Genomic DNA, 23,862 nt, shown 5'->3' with positions numbered 1-23,862 from the left:
CTCCTCTTCTATAGCATGGTGGTCTGTTATCCTAGTATTTCATTTAGGCATCAACTGTCGAGCGCATTTGGGGCATCCAGGTAGCATAGCGATCTATTCCATTGCCTACCAACATGGGGCTCGTTGGTTCGAATCCCTGTGTTAGCTCCAGCTTGGTTGGGCGTCCCTACAGACACAATTGGCTGTGTCTGCGGGTGGGAAGCCGCAATAGCGCCTCTGGTCGGTCAGGGCGCCTGTTTGGGGGGGAATGGGGGACTTGGGGGAATAGCGTGATCCTCCCACATGCTACGTCCCCCCGGTGAAACTCCTCACTGTCAGGTGAAAAGAAGTGGCTGGCGACTCCACATGTATCGGAGGAGGCATGTGGTAGTCTGCAGCCCTCCCCGGATCGGCAGAGGGGGTGGAGCAGCGACCGGGATGGCTCAGAGAGTGGGGTAATTGGCCAGGTACAACTGGGGGAGAAAAAGAGGGGGGGGATGAAAAATAAATAACTTTGGGGTGCATTTTGCTGTTGCTGGTCGTTTTAAAGCCGAATGCTTTCACTTCTTTCATTCACTATGGACATGACGTTATGTTACATCTGATTGTGATGGGCGGCCCATGACCCGCTTTGACCCGCTTTGACCATCATGCACTGGGGCCCGGCACCGACTCATTATGCCTGTGAGAGGAGAGGGCAATAAGTTAAACAGGAATTAGAAAGGGTTAAACCTGGGTATTTGAATTGATCTGGGGTCACATGATGATATATTTGGGGTCAAAGTTCCCAACTCTGCTTACTTGCAGCTGCAGCAAGAGGTCGTACGTGTGTATTGCTTAACCATCGGTGGTTATAGATGAACCAAAACTGTTGTTAGATGGAACGTCACAAAATTATTCATTACATTAGTCATTTAGCCGACGCTTTTATCCAAAGCAACTTACAATAAGTGCATTTAACGTAGGAAATCAGGAGAACTACTAGTCATCAGAGGTCATAAGTGTATCTAAACAAGCATCTAAGAGCAAAACCAGTGCTTAAGTAAAAGCGCAAGAAAAAAATTTTAATGAGTGAATACAATAAGTGCTAAGAGCAAGGCTAGTAGTTCTTGAAGAGGTGAGTTTTCAACCTGCGCCGAAAGATGGGCAGCGACTCCGCTGTCCTGACATCAGTGGGGGGTTCATTCCACCACTGTCGGGCCAGGACAGAAAAGAGCCGTGACCGGGTCGATCGGCAGCAGGGGCCTCTGAGCGACGGGGCAACCAGGCGTCCCGAGGCACCAGAGCGAAGTGATTGGGTGGGGGTGTAGGGCTTGACCATGGCCTGGAGATAGGAAGGAGCTGCTCCTTTCATTGTCCTGTAGGCTAGCACCAGAGTCTTAAACTGGATGCGAGCAGCTACTGGGAGCCAGTGTAGGGACATGAGAAGGGGAGTTGTGTGGGAGAACTTAGGGCGGTTGAACACCAGACGAGCTGCAGCTTTCTGAACAAGCTCCAGAGGTCTGATGGCCAACACCGGGGCGCCAGCAAGGAGGGGGTTGCCATAGTCCAGCCGGGAAATTACCAGAGCCTGGATGAGCACCTGTGTCATGTCGTCGGTGAGGAATGGGCGAATCCTCCTGATGTTATAGAGGAGAAATCTGCAGGAGCGAGCAACTGATGCAACGTTTGCAGCAAACGACAGTTGGTCGTCCAGGATCACACCCAGATTCCTCACAGTCCGAGTTGGCGTCACCATGGTGTTGTCGATGGTGATGGCCAGGTCTCGGTGTGGACAACCTTTCCCCGGGAGAAACATCAGCTGTCTTGTCCAGATTGAGCTTCAGGTGGTGTGTTGCCATCCACTCCGAGATGTCAGTCAAGCATGTAGCAATGCGTGTCTCTACTTGTGTGTCAGAGGGAGGAAAGGACAAGATCAGCTGGGTGTCATCGGCATGACAATGGTATTCATGCTCAAATGCTTCCTGGTCTGCTGAGAAAAGCAACTCAAGTAAATCAAAGCCATAATTATGTAAAATTTAGGATAACTTCACCATTCACATCCCCCACATGACTGTCTCAGTGTATTATCATGTCTGCACGTCCCTACGCACAGCACCTTATTTCTGTCCTGCCGATCAGTTCAGCAACTTTATTGCTTAAAGGATGGATGGTTCAGACCCTCCAACTTTGTAATTCCAAAAACTAAAAACAATGAAGCCGAAACTATCCAACCCCGAGTCAAAGCCACAGGTCAAGAATAAGCTGTTGCGTTACAAAAGTGCCTTAGTCAAGCAGTGTAATGTTGCAGATGTTGCCATTACAAAGGGACACTGTGTCGTTCTGTTGCTGAGGAAGTCCCGCTCTGTATAGCATGGCTGCTGAATAACTGCTGAATTGGTTAAAAAAAAAAAGACAAGGAAAAGCATTTGCCCTTTGTTCTGTTTTTCAGTTATACTCAAGTGTTAACTAGTTGGAAAAATAGTTTTGTGACAGTGTACTAGTTAGGCTTGACTGTATAACATTTATGAAGGACAAAGGGGTGGCTGCAGTTCCAGTGCAAAATGCATAAAGGCCAGAAAGAGGACTATTTAAAATGGGAAATGGGAAATAATTTTCCATTATGTAGGTAAATGAGGTGATAATTAAAGAAATAAAATGTGTATTCTCCACAAAAGCATTGTTTCCTCCATTGTGATGATCGTAGAGTTTCCGTAATGTAAGCCAGTTAAGGTTGGCCTCACAGACGAGAGTAAATTACAAGAATGGTCTTTAAACAGGGTAGGAAATGCAACCTAAGAGGCTAAAAGTGTCGAAAAAATTAATGAGACCATAATCCCAGTTTTACATTCTTTGGATGGGGTTTTTGCAGATCCACCAATGCAGGAGTCACTTGGTTGCGATTTGCTCTGCGTATATTTTTAGGCTCCCTCTTGTATTCGCTTTCCCAATGGTAATTTGAAAGCCAGTGGAATGTGGAAAATGACAGTAGGAGTGGAGGGGGAGGAAAAGATATGCCTCACTTGGTCACTTTGGTGTCTGAGATCTCGAGCTGAGACGGCGTTTGACTGATTTGTGCTTTGACCACATGTGCCAGACCCGCCCGCTATTCTCAACCCGTAATTCCTCCATGGGTTCAGGCATGCGACTAATTTACTGTAGGGATAGGACCTGGCTTTTTTTCTTTTTCTTCTTCTTCTTATCTTCCTCCTCCTCCTCCTCTTCTTCTTCTCCTCTTCCTCCTCCTCTCCTTCTTCTTCTTTTCCTCCTCCTCTTCCTCTTCTTCTTCCTCTTCTTCTTCTTCGGAGCAGAACCTATAGTAGCCCTTTTCTGTTACAGGGCTGTAAGTGATGCCACCTGTCAGCCCAGCAGCTTATTCTCCACACAAGGAGGTCTTCCATCAGCTGCAGGGAAATGTCTACCACCTGCCAAGGATTTTGAACCTTTGAACCTTGCATAACAGGCTGCTGATATTTCAAAACAATCCAAATGGTTTATTCGATCCAATGTCAAAAGTTTATTTTATTTTTATTTTTTGGCCATTTCATGGTGATAGCAAACGTGGGTCCTCTTCCCTGATGGTAATACAGGGTTTTGTTGTGCTAACAGTAAATTTAGGTTAGGAGAACAGGCTCTTAAAATTCTAAACCCCTTTGTTTTCTGAGCTGCTCAGCAGATGATCTACTGATACACTTGTCCCCAAGGAAGCATGCGGGTTGTGTCCTCAAAGTTCAATGCTTCCATCACAACGACTACTTAGATTTCTCAATCTTTTAGGATTTCTTTTACAAAATATTTTACTAACCAGGCTTTGTTTAATACCTTAGGAGGCTGATCAGTTAGATCGCCGATGAAAATGACATGAAATATTTGCCTCCCGTGTTACTGACGAGTCACAACATAGAAAAGGATTGCTGCCCTAACATAACTGCAATGCTGTTTTTTTTTCCAGGTTTTATGAACTGCATGCGTTGGCTTTAGGTTCTTTTACTTTTCCCCTGCATTCTGCAGTCTGCCAGCAGGCACAAAAAGGCTTTCCACCCAGGACCACACAATCTGGACACCTTCCAGATCACTCTGCCACTCTTGTTCTTACCAATCATATATATATATATATATGTCACGATGTTTATTGTGTTTTTGGCCAGTCATGATAATTCACCATTTATTAGTGCAACAAAAATTCCCGAACTAAGCACAAACGTAAGAAAAACAGTTGAGAACTGGTACGCAAAGCAAAGCTGTATAGAGGGCCAAGCTAAGAGGTTTTAATAGAATTTCCTAAACACCGTTTGCGAAAAGCAGGATAGCATTTTCTGATTCTGAGTGCCCTGTAATTTGAAGTATGTGGGTTTAAGCCACTTATTTTGTGGTAGTGGCTTTACTGGCGAGCTCTCCAAAAAAAACAGGTGAACGCAACCAAGGGTTGAGCTAGCTGCCTCGCCTTCCCGCCTGATTGACCAACCTGCTTCCCCTTTGGTATAAGACCACAGTTGTTCTGCCCTCATGGCTAACCTCACTGGGCGTAGCTGTCCGCCATTGGATGTTTGGAAAGCCCAATAGGAGGACACCTGCTGCTGGGTTTATTTACTCCATTTCTTGCACAAACAGCAGTGCGATCTGTTTACGGATGCAGATGGATAGCATATGGGGTCAGCAAATACCCATAATCCCCCATTTCCTAACCAGCTCGGATGTTCCTAAACAACATTCAGGCACCCCAGTTTTTTTAGGCCACTTGTTTGCCACACATCCTCCCGAAATTACATTTATCCCAACAAAAATACTCTGGCGCTGCCTTATCAGAGCGGCGTGTCCTGCGTGCACTGACCCGGGGTCTGTTCTCTGTTCTCTGTTCTTCACCTATTTTCAGGTCAGGGTCAAGGTAGATTTATTTTAGATAAGTGTCATCCAGGGACATGTTTTTCCTCAGAGTGCATAAACCAAAACAGGAAACGAGAGAACTCTCATGTTTTGTGCCACACTAACTTTCCTCTCTCATATGTATAGCTGCACACCCCTTCATGTACACATTCTCTCACACATAATCACCGTGTACACACACATACACACACCACCTTCCATAGATCCCACATACACAAACCTGAGCAGCAATGTGGAGTGTAAACTGACCACCACACACAGTTCTATCCACGAGTCTGTTGTAGGCCGCTGTTAAAACACTTGGCCTTTAGTGTTACTCTAACATTACTGCACACAGGCATGGAGGGAAAAAAAAAAGAATTTGCAATTTTTTTTTTCGTGCATGTGATAGACAGACGTGCCCAGAGAAGGTCTTCGGGAGAATACAGATGTAACTTTTAACTGCTGCGTGGAGCTCGCACAGCCGGGTAATGGTTAACTTGCACATTTTTGTTTTTGGTGCCAAGACATCTGCCTGGTGACACACCCTGTAATTATAAACGACGAAAGGAAACGGCGTTTTTTGATTATTTTCATCCTCGTTGCGTGCATGTGCGCACAATCAGGCCTGCTAGGGCCATTATGACAAGAAAGGAAAGCTTAAGGAATTGAAAAAGGGGTTATTTTTGGGACGTCGTACCTCCAGCATGGTGGTAGTGATTTTTTTTGGGGGGGGGGGTATCCCAGTGTCATGACCGCACGGTTGAATCCCAGACAGTAACAGAAATAACAAGGTTTAAAACAATGCAGAAAACAGGGAGATTTTTCAGCGTGCCACATATACTGAGTTGTGTTTTCTATGCATGGACATGTTGATATAGATATGACTTGCTATTCTGTCTTTCTTTTATTTTAAGTGGATATGAAAAAGCTGCATCTTTGCCAGACGCATATGCACACTAGTGTGCATGGGCGGGTACTGACAGTCTATGTTCCATGTGGAGGGTTGTGGTGAAAGGTTGTGGTAAAGCATGCTTACCAGCGCTCTACAGCTTACGGCGCTCATATTTAAGAGGGATTCTGTCTGCACATAACAGCAAGACTTGGGTTTGTTCGAACTGATAGATGTGAGTAATCATTTGTGTGTATGCGTGTATTGACTTATCTTTGTGGGCACTTCTAAACTGTCCACAATGCAGCGATTTGAATTGAGATCAGCCGGTGATTGTGAATAACTATTAAAGATAGTATTTACCATGGCATCCTGGTTGCTCAGTCAGTTGAGTGTTCATTATGTAGGCCTGGGACTTAATGCGGGGCCCTGGGTTCAAATCCAACCCTGGACCTCTGCTGCACATCTGCATGTCCTTCTTTCTTAACCTACATTTCCCCTCTCTTTGCTGCCCTCTATAATAAAGGCTAAAATGCCCAAATAAATAATCCTAACTAGAGGAGTGCACTGAGTAGAGCACAGATCCCCGCCAGGCATATCTCCCATTATCCGGTGCTCGGACTTGGCAATAAACAACTTTTTTTTTTTGCCTACTGGGAGAAGGGAAAATATGGAGGCGCTGCCTGCATATCACCCCTTCTCTGGTGCTTTGACTTGGGTGAAAAACTGGCCAAGGAGTTAGCACTCAAGGTTTTGAATCACTGCAACCATGAGAGGTCCTTGATCATACAGTCTAACTCTGCACAAAAATGAGTAAGCTGACAGGCCCAGTAGTGTGTGAGATTAGCAGCGGACAGATACACGCACACGCAAACAGACAAAAACATATTTGTCTGTCATTGTACAACTTTTGCTCAGTGCCCAAGTCAATTGAACAAGGAATATGGAGAAAAAAAGTTTTTAATATGCAACCTCAAGCTAAAAAAAAAATCTACCTAATAAAAACGTTTTGCCTGTCAGTCTGTGGATGCACAGCCTCCAAGGTGGACCCTTGCATGAATCCGACCAAGTCTAATGTGAACTTGCACTTTCCAAAAAGAAAAGGTTTGCGATCCAGCCATTTTGGTCCGACCCCGACCCTGTCTTTATTTCCATAATATATTAAAACTGGGTAAACTATGCACGGCTGCACATACGCGATTCACATCTATGGTGACTCAGATCAGGCAGTGACACAAGAATATGCAACACTTCCTGCTTTGACCGCAACCTAGAGAAAGCTGTTCCTTTATAACTGTAGCATTTTTTATTGATTATCAAAGTTATCTTAATAACTTTTGATCATGTCGCTGCCTGATCTGAGTCATCTGTAGATGTGAGTCACACATGCGCACGACTGACTCGGATTGGGCAGCAACAGAGAAGCGTTAGTCAAGCAAGTTAGAGAGGGAAGGAAGAGGGAGCAGTGATAGCAAGAACAAACACATACAGTCAACTGTGCACAAAAAGGTTTAGGCTGATAGGTCCAGTAGTTTGCTAAATTAGCCACGGACACACACACACACACACACACACACACACACACACACACACACACACACACACACACACACACACACACACACACACACACACACACAAACCCACACACACGCACATAATCCCCTCCAGGCTATCCACCTGGCGGGGATAATAAAAAAAATATTTGCCACTTTTCAGGCCCTGGGTCAGGCATCTGTGTTTCCACTAGCAGCACTACACAGATGCAAGTGGGAGAAACGGGTCATTGCTTGCGCTCTGGCTTCTTAAATGCTGTTTGAAAGGTGTCAGTCTTCTGTCAAGAGTCAACACGCTATTTAACCTCTCGCGCTGAACATCCGGGTCCGTAGCCCAACCTTTCAGTTGGAAACGGCAAAGAAACAGGAGTCAGCCATGTTAAGTTGATCGCTGACAAACAGGCTAAGTTCTCCTGAACCCGTCGCATGGGCTTCATGCAGGCCAGCGACGAGGTGGACCTGAAGAAGTGCCTACAGACGTGTCAGTAGGTGAGCTCTGGATGCCCCGTGTCCCGCCTAGAGTTGAAATGCAGGTAGAGCCCTGTGAATGCCGCGCACCCCAGAACATATGGCTTACTCCGTTATGTGCACTGCACAGGCCGGCCGACTAAAGTTACCTCCAAATCAAATAAGCAACAGCCCCTCCTTGACCCACTCAACAAACCCTCGCAAAGCACCTACGCACATGCAGGCATACACACACACACACACACACACACACACACACACACACCTATAGAAATATCTAAGTAGAAACAAGGGCAAGCAACCCCTCCCCCCAAAAACAAAAAAAAAGGAACTCCCAGCTAAACTCTTTCCTTTAGTCCAGGCGATGTTTTCATTACCCCAACAAATTTACACAGTTGTTAGTGATGGCCCGGGATCCCTCCTGAAGCCAAGCCCACCAATAACAAACAGTACGGCAGCTGACACCACAAGGCACCTGCACAGCGCCCTGACACTGCAGGGCTGTTCCCAGGGACTGGGAGAAGGGTGGGGAGTGGTGGGGGCCAGGGGCTGAGGCCGGAGTTATGTGGGGTTTTGGGGGAGGTGTTGTGTGGTGGAGGCATTGGTGGTTGTGATGGGAAGGGACACATACAGGAAGGAGGGGGCTTGCTTCAGACTTCCCGCGGATGTGTTGTTTGCAAATCACCTGTGTAAAGGACAACAATCTCCTGTCTCACACACACATTTTCTGTCTCCCTGTCTCTCCTGTCTAAAGCACAGCAATCTCCTGTCTCACACACAGTCTCTCTCTCCCCCTTTCTCTCTCTCTGTCTGTCTGTCTCTTCCGTCTAAAGGACAACAATTTCCTGTCTCACACACAATCTCTCTCTCTCTCTCTGTCTGTCTGTCTGTCTGTCTCTGTCTCTCCTGTCTAAAGGACAACAATTTCCTGTCTCACACACAATCTCTCTCTCTCTCTCGCTCCCTGTCTGTCTGTCTCTGTCTCTCCTGTCCAAAGGACAACAATTTCCTGTCTCACACACAATCTCTCTCTCTCTCCCTATCTGTCTCTGTCTCTCCTGTCTAAAGGACAACAATTCCCTGTCTCACACACAATCTCTCTATCTGTCTGTCTGTCTGTCTGTCTGTATGTCTCTCCTGTCTAAAGGACAATTTCCTGTCTCACACATAATCTCTCTCTCCCGCTCTCTCCTTTTCTCTCTCTCTCTCTCTCTCTCTCTCTCTCTCTCTCTCTCTCTCTCTCTCTCTCTCTCTCTCACACACACACACACTCAAAAACATTCACTTTGCCACTCACACCATCAATTCTCTCTCCACTGGAAGACAAAATGGATGGATGGATACACATGTCATAGCTGATGCGGCCTTTGTGTCCCCACCTGTAGGACATTATCAGAGCACAAAGGGGGCAGCACAGTGTGTGTCAGTCTGCTGTCAGAATACTGACTTGAATTTGTGAATCCTTCCCTTTAAGCCACACTTTTTTTTCTTTTTGGAGTAGCTCACATCTGTGAAGGAGGCTGGGAATCCCTGCACAGATTTTGACAGACCTCAATGATTGTCAACGGCGGTCAAATTTCACTGTTTGTTTCGGAGCGCATAAACACGTTTAAGTCGGCACTTTTCTAGGGCGGGGTACCCGGTGAGGATTTGGAAACTTTGTGATGTTGCTTAATTGCGCGGATCGCCGACTCAAAGGGAACTCCCGCTTGTGCCGTGCTTCATCTTAAGGTCGGCGCTGGCTGGGTTCCTCCCAGCCCATCTGAAATTCCAACTGTGTTCATGTTAAATAAAAAAAAAAATCAAAGAGAAACACATCACCACCAATAAGGTGTTCCCTGGGACCTGAGCATTTCTCAGTCCTCAGTCACCAGGCCAGGTGATGTTTTCCATTGTTGGGGCCCCTCACCGGCTGCCCTGTGAGGTCACAGCACCTGTTACTGGTAATTGCTGGCAGGTGACAGGAGTCCTCTGCTTTCTTTTCCATGGCGTAAGATAGGGGCCCTCGGCGCCCTCAAAGACTTTGACCGGAGGCTGGTGTTGGCCATTTGGAGCCAATAACTGCAGGCCAACACATTGTGACTTGAAAAGAGGATGGGATCTTCACAAATCGCCCACCCCTCTCCCCACAGATGTTCCCCTCTCAACTCTCGCTCCTCTTGCCCCACCTGATGATGGCTTTACAAGATGGGCCACAGGAGTGCAGGAGCCACTAGACAGGGTAGCTTGCCCCGGCCCCTAGCCAGCTGTGAACCTGATAGCATCTGTTTAAACATTTGACAGAGAGAGAGAGAGGGAGAGATAGAGAAGAGCCCTCTTTTCCTTTGAGCTCTGGAACACCAGTTATCACACTCCTTTCTGTGAAGGGATCCACAGATGTCCCGTGTCCTGACAGTAATACAAATGTGATATCACTGGCTGTGGTATTCCGCCTGGATCCTCTTATGGCGTTACTGTAGGCCGGGCGAGGGCGACTCACTCACGCCCGGAGTAAACAAGACAGAAAAAGAAGCCTTGAAGCAGACAACCTTTTCTTTTCTCTTTTTATCGAGGCCAGACAAAACAACCTCTTCACACCTCAGTGTGTTCTGTGTATGGAGTTTTTTTTTCCTGTCCATAGTCATCAGGCGTTATCAATACCATCAAATCAACATGAAAAGAGCATTTCATGTTTCTCTGTGGCCCGAGGGGCTTGTGGACAGCTTGCCTTTCATTCGCTTTGTCTGAATCCGGTGACAATCTCATTTGTCATCCTTTTTTCCCTCCATCTTTGGTCTCTGCAGAAATAGTTTGAGTTCACTTCAAAGAACTGATATGACCGTTTGAGGGGGGAAGAATATGTAGAGTATGCATAGTGTTTTATTTGCTCTGAGAAACTGAGCAATGGAAACATCAGACGCTTTTGATTTTTTTTTCATCCGTACACTGTTTTTGTCAGAAGTCAGTGTTTAGACTGTAGGCTTAACTTGTGACCACTCCAAATCACAATCGCCCCCCCCCCAAAAAAAACTTAAGATCTTCTAAATTTGGAGTTGAGTTTCCGTTTTGCACTACTTAAACTCAACTACAAAAACAAGATTAAAAAAAAAAGTCTTGCAGGTGAGCCATTGCAAGTCGTGACTTGGAGCCCCCCCCCGCTGTCTTTCCAAGCTGAATATCATATCTGCTGCATTCTTCCCCCCGACCGTAGGTGTCTTGGAGCGGAACTGCAGAGCTAGTTAAGTTGAAGATCTCTATCCAAGTCCCACACGCTTTTTCTGAGGAGGACATTATGTCGGCAGCCCACTGTGGTCTTAGACACTTGGCTCTCACAGGCAGACACAAGTTGGAATCATATTGGGCCTGAGCCTGAAATTGAGGCCGACTCGTAATATAACATGAGCCCCTATATTTTGAAGTGGGTGTATTTATAACAGTGTCCCATCTATCTCTCTTTTGGTCAGAGGAGATATTGGCCCCCATGGCTTTTACTCCTGGGGTTGCATGGTCATGATTATTAACCCAGTTTTTCTTCCTTTGTCTTCCTTTTTTGCAGACAATTATTTTCATAAGGGACTACAACAGCATTGGACAGGAAGTATCTGCCTATATAGACTGCGCCCAAAGGCTCAGAACTGAAGATTTTGAACCATACTTCAGTGGAAAGAAGAGGCTTATGCCAAGACGATCGGATTTAAGGTGAGCCTACTCTTATTGTAAAGGTCCCCGCTGGTTGGGGAGAATTGAGCTGAGTGGGATTTGACAAGATTTGAAGGGTAAGGAAATCTTATTATCCAGGATTAAAGATTCAGTTTGACGTGAGAGACCAATGGACTTGGATGGAGCTCCACAAAGGGCCACTGTGGTTAGCATGTACAGCGCCATCCATTGTGGCTTTGAAATGCCGTCAAGGCGCTGAATCGCCGCTCTACACAGATGTGAAATAAGTGCACGTTTGAGAGAAGCTAAGAAAAGAATTGCTTAAGTGCTGACTCTGTCTCACAAGACGGACATGATTATCCAGAGTCAGAGTGATGGGCTGGTTTTAGGGTGACCTTAACCTATCAGTTCAGTGATTTAATGTGCTCCAAATTTATCATCCCAAATAAATGTATTAGCTTTTAGTGCTCTTGGGAAAGCATAGGATGGGTATTTTAAAACTATAATATTCTAAATATGCTAATGACATAAGAACTTCTCAAAGGTAATTTTCTGCAATTATTTTAAGGCCTGAATTTTCAGGTATAGATTACCAGCCACAGTAGAATATAGACATACATACAGGACAAAAATCTCTAAATCATCAGAAAAGAGTAGGACTGTAATCCCAAATCCTCATTATATCCATCAATGTCAAGTCAAGTCAGTTTTATTTGTATAGCCCAATATCACAAATTACAAATTTGCCTCAGTGGGCTTTACAGCTATAATGCTTTTAATATGCCCAATAATTAACAAAATTATTACAAAATTATTACAAAAGCTTAACATGTATGACAGCCTTGAGCAACATCCAGTTTTTGTGCTGAAGCAACAAATCTCCATGTCAACAAGATGCTATACAACATGGCATTCTACAATGGCTAGTGAAACAAATTGCATTATAATCTACAGTGGTAGTGTTCATGATATAAAAAACAATTGGTGCCAGGCACAACAAACCCCACCCCAGAACTTTGACCACTACTGAGCTTCAAAAAATAAATAAATAGATAAATTCACGTTTCACTACAGAAGTGGATAGAAATACATCTTTGGAAGTGAAAGTTGAACATTTTGGAATCAATTTGAAGAAAAGCGTTGATTTAAAAAAAAGTTACTGCCTAAAACCGATTTTTTTCCCTTTTCTGTGACCTTGACCATGGCTTTGACCCAATTCCCCACCTGAATTCAATCAGTTTATCCGTAGACCATTTCCCATCTTTTCTAAAAATTTCATGGCATTTGTCCAGCCTTCAAAGTCTTTGACAGACAGACAGCACCAATACAATATCTTACAGAGCAGGGCAAATACTATGCGGAACATTGAAGAAACGTGTTGGTCAACCTTATTGTCTTTGCCAAAAACCTGTCAGTTTTGTAAAGTTCTGACTGTGTAAAGGAGACAAGGGAGAAGAGATACACCCTTACAGGAAAAGAACATTTTTGGAAGTATCTCCAAATTAGTAACTGTATTATCTCTAGGACTCGAGATATGGATGGAAACCACATTATGGACTTCTTCAAACTGCCAGTGGATCACCTTCATGCTTCTATCTTTTACAGATACTATCTATCTATCTTTTCTAGCTATCATTTACAGAATGGACTGCTCAGTAGTAAGTAAGTAGAAGTTTTAATAACTTGAAAATAATGTGGCAGAAAGACCTGGGATGTACACTGGAAGAAGAGGAGTGGTTGAAAATCTTTTCCAATTGTGGCAATTATGTCAGGGAATCCAAAAGTAAATTCACTCAATATAAAATAATATACAAGTGTTACTGGACAATACCAGATTACATAGGATGGGTTTATTAACTAATAATTCATGTAGGAAACGCCAGAAGGAAATAGGCACATTCATACACTGTATTTGGGGATGCCCAATTATTCAGAAAATGTTAAGACACAATAAGCAAGTGGCTTGGTAAGACGTTGCCAGTATCTCCCAAGAGTGTGTTTATTAGGACACAGATCACAAGTACATAACTTACAAAGAGAGGAATTTTTGGTTGTTATGGCTTGGGTTACTACTAAAGGTCAACCAATATGTTGGGTTTTTTTAAGGTCGATACCGATACTGATTATTAGTAATCAAAGAGACCGATAACCGATATTTGGAACCGATACATTTGCAGTAAAAATGTAACTTTTGGTGTCAAAATTTAGAATAACACAAACTGCAACACAAAACTTCGTTAAAATGCCTTTAAACATATGTTTAATTAAGAGAGAACTTCTGATTATCTTGAAACAAAAAGTGCAGGGAGCTCCCAGCAGCAACAAATAACGTTGTAGCCTATCAATACTTTGCTAGTCAGCTGGCTAATGGATCAGCAAATAAACCTGTTGACATTTGCTACTGCATTGAGACTCAACATTATCTTACATTATGACAACCATCGGCTTCCTATCTAACTAAAATGGAGGGAGTGTCTGTCTGTCTGCCTGTCTGTCTGTCTGTATGTATGTCCTAGGGTTGCCACCTTTTATGTGGAAAAATAAGAGACGCCTGCCCCCAAGCCCTTGCCCCCTGCCACAAGTCCTACACCTCCGATGAATCCAGTACACCGATACATATGGTTTGGAGTATTTTATTGCAAGACAAAATAACAAAAGCACTTAAAATTATAAGCGTAACAAAAATATTTGGATTATACTTTGGATTTGTAATACTGATAGGTTTGACCCAAACAAGACTGAAACATCACAAGCATAACATTGTGTCCATCTCAAACAAATGGAAACCATCAGTAACTGCATGCGACTGAGGGTGCTATTTTTAACTGTACAAGGCAACCACTGAGTTAGGCCTACTGGCAACGCTGACGGCGTGACGCTGACGTGCAATCTCACACAGCACGCAGAGCTTGTTGGTCTGTAGCTCACCACTGAAATAAAACTTCTCCACTCCGCTTGTATAACTGGTTTGATTTTACTTGATGTCATGTTATTCTCAGCACGTTGAAGACCTAGTGTATATATATGAAAAAAAACGTGTGCGAAAATACGGGACAAATCACATTCCTTAATGATTCAATACAGGATAGAGCATTTTATTTTCCAATGCAGGAGGACCCTGTATTATAAGGGACGGGATTTTCTCAACCGTTCATCCGCTCAACTTCACACTTGGCAGGTGTATCAGTGAGGACCCAAGGAAGTGCAGTGTCGAGGGTGACATTTTTTGGATGAGCCCTACTTTGAAAGTAGAGCCAAATTAGGGGAACATCACATCCGCTAATCGGCCATGCCAATAATTGGTCGACCCCTAGTTACTACGGCTACTAGAACAATACTCAGGTATTGGAAAACTCCTAAATGCCTAGAATTAAAAGAATGAGTCAAGAATATGACAAAAACCGCCTCATATGAATCCATGCTAATCAGCATGACTGATAGCAACCATTATAAGGGACCAATCTGGGGTCATTTTTGGAATTATATTACATTGTTTGATGATCCTGAAATATGATCGCCATCTTTGTTTGTCTGGGTGGCTTCCTTTTCTTTGGATAATGACTAGTGCTGTATCCTCTCATGTACAGATCTGTCTCATTTGATATGTTAACTTGTCATGTACCAACCTTTTCAAAATCAATGAAAAAAATTGAATTACATTTTTTTTGTGAACAATTAGTTTTAGGATACCTAACCTTCCTATTCACACTGGTCAAAAGACATGTTTTCAACTGCAAGTGAGATACACCAGTGCCCAGGGAATGACTCGAGGGCAAGCATTCCAACATGAACTGGTGAACTTGTAGGTGAGAGCTCAAATCTGTTGTGTGTAACTCAGTGCGCCAGATAACATCTTCTTAGTAATTGTCTAACTGGGGATTTGTGTACATAGATTGCTGGCAGCAAATCATTGGAAACCAAAACCATTTCTACATTCCACATAGTCTTGCATGGTAACATATCCCCTACATTTCAGATATGTGCTAGAAATCACATGAGAGCAAATACACCTGGGCAGGGGAAGGAGAGAGCCAGTTGTATGGTAATGTCCACACTTGGTGAATCAACAAATAGTTACTTGTACAACCCCAGTGTCAGTGTAGCACAGAACTCCACTGGCCTGAACATGTTTTAAAATGGGCTGGTATTTTTAAAGATGTCACTAAATATAGATTTCTATTTTCTGTCAGCTGAAATTTTCCAACAAAATTCCCTCACAGAGCATAAAACATCCCAGTCAAAACATACCTTGCTTCAATTATGCTTACACATGCTGAAGATAGCTGTCACACAGCCTTAGGTCATTCGGTGTGTTTTTTTGTGTATGTTTTCCTAAATTAACACTATCCACAAGATGCAATATCCACACAAACCATGAGGGCAATATACAGACGGTAAGCACTAGTTTATGTCCAGTGATGTGACAGATAGCAGGTCAAAAAATTAGAAGAGATGCTAACAGAGCTTGTGCCTTACCTGCCCACTAGTGGAAATGTTTTTAAACCTCCAGTCAGACAAAAAGTATGCAGATGCGTTTGTGAACAATGGTGCTTGCATGGCAACAATGTTGTGTACATGTAGAGTAATTAAAGTTACCATATTTCCCGGACCTCAAGTCGCACTGGAGTATAAGTCGCACTTAGTAAAAAACGCGTTGTTGCATGGAAAATAACATCCAAGTCGCTTCGGTGTATAAGTCGCATAAGTCGCATATATATGGTGGTACAGTATTTTCAATTGAGTCATAAGATTAAACAGTGCCATCTAGTGGCATTAGTTGAAATGCAGTGTATTCGTCTGACGAAATTACGTTGTATAAATCGCTTTGGAATATAAGTCGCAGGACCAGCCAGACAAGTAAAAGGGAAAAAAAAGAAAAAGAAAACAGTGACTTATACGCGTGGAAATACAGTAAGTAGGTTTTTGGCCGAAGGCTCTCATTGTCCATGTTGCTTAAAATGGTAAAAAAAAATAATGTTTTTACTTATTTTCCTGACATTTTCATAATTCCCTCACGTAACTAGGCTCATGTCATTAAAAAACATGCATTGCACATTGTCACAATAAGATGTAGGTTATGTAATGGTGCCCTTGCCAAAGCTACACTTTGTCTGATTTTAATTCATGAAAACCTCCATAAAGCTGTTTTCCCTAAAACTACAACCAAGACATCAAAGTGGAATACAGTGATGTTTGTAGCACTGAAGAGAACAGTTGAGCGTGAGTGTGCGAAGTGGTTTTCCCTTCTTTGTCACCAAAGGGTCCGCAGTGCACAGCTTTTTGATTTCATTTATCCATTGTTTTCACCACATTTAATCATATATTCCCTCCATCCCAGACGTACCCTTGAACTCTGCCTGTTATTCGACAGCAAAACTCCTAATGAGGTTAAGGGATGGGGAGGGGCGGGGTGAGTCATGCAGGTTCTGCCTAGAGGTAAGGCCTCCTCCATGACAATGTCTTTATGAGGTTTCCCCACCTCCTCTTCCCTTCCTGTCATCTCTTGTCCATGTTGCTTTAGCATCCCATCCACCTCCCTCTCTTTCTTTCTGCCCTCTCAATCTATTTCTCTTCTGCCTTATGTGACTGTCTGTATTTGACTTCATCTAAATGCCTTTCCACACTTTCCACATTTCATTCTCTTTTACATTTCTCCTCCTTCCATTCTCTCTCTTTGCCTTCTCAATCTATTTCTTCTCTACCTTATATGTCTGCCTGTATTTACATCTGACCCAAACTCACTCTCCACACTTCTCCTTTCTCTCTGTTCTATACATTCCACTGCCTCCATTGTTGTTGATCTATCTTTTCTCTCTTTCTCTCTCTGTCAGGAACAATGACACCCAGTGTGGTTGCTGCTTACAGCACTTGAGCAAGGTCAGTCCTCCTTTCCTTTGGACTAGCCTTGAGCGAGAGACACTATTAAAGCTACAATCCTGAATATTCACAAGCAAACAAATGTTATTTTTGGTATTTTCTGTTGCTGATCTGTTAACGACAATTATCAATCCACAAATACCCAAATCATGAACGGTTTTGTTGTTACTCATTTCTTGTCTTCACCATAGCAGTCAAATGCAGAAGAAGAAGCAGGCAGCAGCGAGTTTGAAAAGCAGAGTTGCTTAGGTTAACAAGTAGATATGGCAGGACAGACTCTTAGAAGCTCCATACCAACAGATTCTCACACATCAGTAAGTAAAACTCCGGTTCAGCCATGGCTTATTGCACGCATGACATATCTGTGAATGTTTTCATTCATCCAGGTCATGGTTATCCAAAGGAATTGAATCAAGTGCAACTGGACTGGTATATATCCGTATATATTCACGGATATATACCAGTCTAGTTGCACTTGATTCAACTCCTTTACACGCATGACATAGGAGACGATGCTGACACAATAGCATTATGGACTTTTCCAGTGGATCTCTGGAATTTAGAGTAGTCAAAGACCACTTCAGTTACTACATTAGGCATGTTTCCACTCAACAAACTTTTCTAAAGTCGCAAAAAATAAAATACAGATTATTTTCGTGTCCATCAGATCTGTTTAGCGAACGATTAACTTAGTCTCTGTCCTACATCATATGTCCAAATGTCAACACCCATGACAGTGGTGCTTGTTATTAAATTCTATTCACATTTCTTTTTTAATTTGGCAAATGCATTTCCATCTACCATGTAGTGCATTAATTATTTTTCGACAAAAGCAAAAATTACTTCAAGAAAGTGTTTCCATTAATCCTTTTCCCATTTGAAACCTCAAATTCACAAACACTGGCATGATGGAAGCCCCGCTATTGTCAGCAGGCGTCAGTAGGTATAGAAAACCATGGGCCTCATTCGTCAATCGCTCATATGTACAAATTCGTTCTTACACACCCATAGAATTTTTTAGCTCTCAAAATTGTCTGACAGCACACACAAAGCCTGATGGTTATTCATAATCCCTTCCAGTTTTAGCCAATTGGTGTCTAAATCCAGGGGTTACCCAGGTTCTACGCTGACCTCTGAGACAAACGTCAGGGCTAAGAAATCCCATGGGTATGTAAGAACACATTTGTACGTATGAATGGCTGATGAACGAGGCCCGTTGATCTTCAGTCATAATGAGGACTACCTGTGCAGAAGGAAACAACTGATTGGAGAGTGATGTGTTGTGCAGGGTGGTGTGACTGGATATGTTAGTATGTTGCAGGATGGTGTTGAAGAAAAGAATGCACACTGGATGAACAGTCTCTCTTTAAATAAAATGTCCTCTGATGCACTGATATAGATATAGGTAGGATATATACTCCACATCCGCTCAGAGGAGAAAGGTAGCGAAATATCAGTCACTTGCTAAATGTATTACAGATATAGAATATTTTTTTAACTTTATATTTTCTTTACCTTGGATTATAGACTGAATTATATGACTGTTTTGGAGAAAACTAAGGTTAAGGTGGGTCAATAATAGATTCTTATGAGTTTCGACATGACATCATTTAAAGGTTTGTAATTTTACGTTTTTTTTTTTCTTTTACAGTGTGACTAACTCCCACCTCCCAGCATTTCGATTCAGTCTATAGAAGCCACAAAGGACAAAATGAGTTGAAATTTGAACCTTGATTTATTTTACCAGCCATACTGAGTGGGTGGGTCATATAAACATCTTTCACAAAAGCATATGTTAAAAGGCCTCCGTCCTCCTGGGAAAGGTGGTGATATAAATCAAGTGCTAGTTTTTTTCTGTGGATGTCCCCTGACACCCCCACAGATTGTGGACATGTCGGAAGTGATTAAAGAGTAAAAATATCTATTCATAAATACTATATGATATATTGACATTTCCAAGATTTTTACCCAGACAAGCAACATTTGATTGAGGAAGACACCGCCAGGCAAAAGAATATAATGTCGAGGTAGTGTTTTAAAAGATGGTGTATGTGAATTGTCCAAGATAGGCCTTAGTTGTTATGAGTGCAAGGCACCATACACTGGGCAGGTAATAGTATTTGGCATGTCGGTAAAGCAAAACACAACTTTTACTGTCAGGTTTTGTTTGTTTTAATAGAAACTGAAATACTTAGTATTTATGGTGCCCCCCTTCCCAAACACACACACACACACACACACACACACACACACACACACACACACACACACACACACTGGCACTAACCCTCACTTAATTATCCCAAAGATCTACACCTCCTTACACCCAGCTTCCTGTCACCCTAAATGTACCTCCAGCATCTCTGATGTGTATTTAATGTTCCCTAGCAAAGTAACCATCTGTTTATACACTCTGAACACCCTTTCTCCCTGCCCCTCTCTTTCTCTTTTTTCTTTCTCTCACTTCTCTCTCTCTCTCTCTCTCTGTCTTCTCCTCCCTCTCTTTCTTTCTATATAACTCGTCTCCAGGGTGCAAAGTACACCGCGGCTTTTGGGGGAGCTCACTTTTTGCTTTGCGAGGCGTACCCCAGAAAGGACGTAGAATGAGTCATTGGTAATAAGACATCCATGGTGCAAGCGTGTATATACTTGCTTTACATCAGTAGAGCTGTGCCTCAGAGACAAATATCAAAACAAACATCACCTATGATGCAACATGGCCAAGTAAAATAGAGCACAATAATGGCAGCCAGCAAATTAGAAATATAGAGGTTAAATACAAGGGCCACGCATGCAGTAAAACAGCTTGTAACACAGATGGGCATGGGGAAAATACAAACTCAAGTGCGGTCAGTTTGTTGAATGCATGTGCAATCATTCATTGCTATAAAAATAATACAGAAACGCACATAGCAAAATTGTGGCGCAACCAGTTTGGTAATTAATATTTTAGAGACCCCCCAAAAATGTTTTCAGGGGAGCTCCTACTAGAGCCGTGGGGAGCTCGTCTTTCCACGAGGAGCCGGGCTTCCCACGGATCTCTAGTAGTTCACACCTTGATTTCTTTCTCCATCTCTCCATCTCTCTCTCTACCACCGCATTCTCTCCCTTTTCATCCCCTGCTTCTCTCTCTCTCTCTCTCTCTCTCTCTCTCTCTCTCTCTCTCTCTCTCTCTCTCTCTCTCTCTCTCTCTCTCTCTCTCTCTCTCTCTCTGTTGGCACTTTTCAGTTTTGGCCTGGCCATGCAGCACGGTGTTTCCCAGATAGAAGTCTCAGCTTGTTTATTTTTCAACTACACACATAATTATGTTCAATGTCAAGCCATAAGCCAAGAGTCTGCCTGTCCGGCTGACGTGTTTATGTGTTGCATTAATATAGAAAGATATTAAATGAGATATCTATTTTTTGGATTTCAGAATCGGTCCCTGCTACCACAGAACGAGTGTAATAAAGTCTTGTGGAAAATGCTGGAACCCGAAGTGCTAGCTCGCTCGCTGGCTGGCATGCTAGCTGCAGCCGCCATGCATTCGCTGATGGGCTAAAAACACGGAGCTTGAAAGCCGTGCGTGGCAGAAAACCAGCACGCGACGCCAAAGCCGCGCTGCCTCCCCGCGCTTCCTCTGCGAGGACCTGTGTTTCCGGCTTCGTTTGGCGCGGGGAGAATATTTACTTCGCCGCTGTCTCACGAGCTCTACCTCCGAAAGGTGATTCGGCCAGCCGGACCTATGCGCTGTATGCACGAGGGGGACGGGGCCTGTCTCAGATTAGCAACGGAGTTCGCCAGCTCTGATAAAAATTTGCCGGAAAGTCGGAACACAGAGTGTGTGTGTGTGTGTGTGTGTGTGTGTGTGTGTGTGTGTGTGTGTGTGTGTGTGTGTGTGTGTGTGTGTGTGTGTGTGTGTGTGTGTGTGTGTGTGTGTGTGTGTGTGGATCTTGACACATGGCGTGCACACATCTTATTGGCTGCATCCTCGGGGTGAAATTCAAATGGACTGTTTGTTCTCGGGGCTGATACTGTTTGGACTGCCTTGATAGATTAACTCGGTGTTCCAGCAGGCTCTGGTGATAGGATCATCCCGGACCCGGGCCAAGTCTGATCGGCCGCCCTGTCCGTGTCAGACCTGTAATTAAGCTCTAGTGTGCGGGCTGATATGCAGATGTTTCAGTGGCCCACATTTAAAGCACAAATTGGAGCTGTAAAATGACACGAGCCCTCCAAAGTGTGTTATCAGCAGCAATAAATCTCTGCTGTCGTCATTGTGTTATCACACCAGACTGATAAGCTGCAGTCTATGAACGTTCTTGGGATATGACTGAACACACTGGGCAAGTCTCTCGCATTATTCTGGTGCCTTTTAGAAACGCAGGATGACTCGCGGGGGACTGGGACATAGTTAACTTCTGTCTGTCAAGGTGCTACGAGTCTCTGGAGCTCCTGTCATATGGAACACTGTAAAACACCCAATTGTGTCACTGCATTATGTAATGCCTTACGCCTGTGTGTGTGTGTGTGTGTGCGTGTGTGTGTGTGTGTGTGTGTGTGTGTGTGTGTGTGTGTGTGTGTGTGGACCTGACAGCAAGCCACAACACTCAGAAATATGAAATGGGCTCTCTTTGTTCCGAGCGTGGGGGGTGTTGCATTCTCCAATCATCTGTTAGCGATCATCTGTGATTAATTATCATCTATAACAGTAAAACTACAAACTGTTTTGCAACATTTACTGCTACAAAGAATCCCAGGTCACCATCGCCCAACATAACACTTTGTTTTAGTGTGATATTTTGCTTATGAGTTGAAAAATCTCAGCAGTACATATGAATACTCGGCATGTTTGTGAAATGTTACGTAGTTCATGCTTCATCCATACGAATGGATTAATGCTACCCCCTTGTTTCTTTATCTACTTGTCTTTACTAATAACTAGATAGTTTTAGCTAAAGAGATCTAATGTCTCCTTTAGACATTCCTTAACATTTCACTATGTATACTATCCACCTTTGCAGTCTTTCTTAACAATCCCACCAAGTCAGACTCCTCAAATGTGCAAACTTATTTAGTTAAATTAAGACCTTAACTTAAACTTGATCTTATGTAAAGGTCTCATATTCTATTTAAATGGACAGTAGGTGTTGTCCGGGTGGTGTGGCGGTCTATTCTGTTGCCTGCCAACATGGGGCTCGCTGCCTGTTCGAATCCCCGTTTTGCCTCCGGCTTGGCCGGGCGTCCCTACAGACACAATTGGCCGTGTCTGCAGGTGGGAAGCCAGATGTGGGTATGTGTCCTGGTTGCTGCACTAGCACCTCCTCTGGTCGGTCAGGGCACCTGTTCGGGGGGGAAGGGGAACTGGGGGGAATAGTGTGATCCTCCACATGCTACGCCCCCCTGAGTGAAACTCCTCACTGTCAGGTGAAAAGAGGCGGCTGGCGACTCCACATTTGTTGGAGGAGGCATGTGGTAGTCTGCAGCCCTCCCCGGATCAGCAGAGGAGGTGGAGCAGTGACCGGGACGGCTCGGAAGAGTGGGGTAATTGGCCGGGTACAAAATAAATATATTGAGAGTAGAGAAGAGTAAGTGGGGCCCAGGCGGAAGGGGAGGGTGTGTCATCGGGGTAATGGCTTGGGGGACCCCTTCACACACATTTTGTGTTGAACGAGGCCCATGATACCTCTGGAAGGCGGTAGACAGAAAGTCTGCATACCCCAAACCACCTCCCTCAATATCTGTTGTCAACACTAATCAGAACCATTTATGCAAACTATGCTGAGATGTTAAAATGATGAACAGTTGTTTTTTTTTTTTCAGTTTGTGTTCAATTCTTTAGGAAAAGGGAACAGTTGAATGGCTACACCAGCCATGTGTTTGTTCTTTTGAAATAAATGTAATTCAGTGCGGAGTATCGCTGCTCAAAGCCCCTGTAATGAGTCCGTTGACATGGGCCCAGAAAAAAAAAAGAAAAAGACCCAAGCATGGTTACCGTGGCGACGTGAGAGGAGAGCACAGCACATGTGTCATCGGTTGAAGCAAGAACTGGTGCTCAGATCAGGGAGCGCCGTCATTGTTTCCACCAAACGCAGGTTCTCACACTTTTAGTGGTCCATGTGTCTGGGTGTGGTGCCATCCAGCTGCCCCAGCGGCTCTTTGTGACCAAACACGCAGCGACCATGCGCCCCCCCCCCTCCCCCGTTGCCGTGGTGACGTTTCATCTGGGAAAACGACGGCGAGTGCGACGAGTCGGGTCCAATGAACGTGTACTGTGCAAAGAACTTTTCCTCGTCTTGGTTCGACCCCCCCCCCCGTTTTTTTTTCTTTACACTTTCCGTCAGTCCTTTTCATGTTCAGTGCTAAAATATCTCACATCTGTCCCATTCCTCTTGCAAAAGCAAGTGGTTGACCATAGCATAAAAGTGGTGTACCGAAAAAATGTTGATTGTTGTATGGCATATGGGTATAAATAGGCTCCAAAAATGCTGTCAAACCTAATTTGCCAAGAGAGGAAGTATGCATGTGTCCATGTGAGCACGTCTCAGACAATATAATTTTTCCCCTGAGCTTCTGGTGGAATAAACCTCAATTTGTATTTCATGATTGGGGCACGGCAGTAGTCTATTC

General features: G+C 43.9%; 1 protein-coding gene across 1 annotated transcript in view; it reads left to right on the top strand.

The window, feature by feature from the left end:
• cfap299 (cilia and flagella associated protein 299) overlaps nt 1-23,862 on the top strand; it is a 127,210-nt gene that overhangs the window by 87,743 nt on the left and 15,605 nt on the right. Inside the window, exon 4 of the mRNA XM_056278685.1 lies at nt 11,273-11,415. Coding sequence (XP_056134660.1) covers nt 11,273-11,415 — 143 coding nt within the window. The remainder of the gene's footprint in view (nt 1-11,272; nt 11,416-23,862) is intronic.

This window comes from Lampris incognitus, chromosome 1 (genome assembly GCF_029633865.1).
Source record: "Lampris incognitus isolate fLamInc1 chromosome 1, fLamInc1.hap2, whole genome shotgun sequence".
NCBI lineage: Eukaryota > Metazoa > Chordata > Actinopteri > Lampriformes > Lampridae > Lampris > Lampris incognitus.
This window is presented reverse-complemented; position numbering and strand designations above follow the sequence as displayed.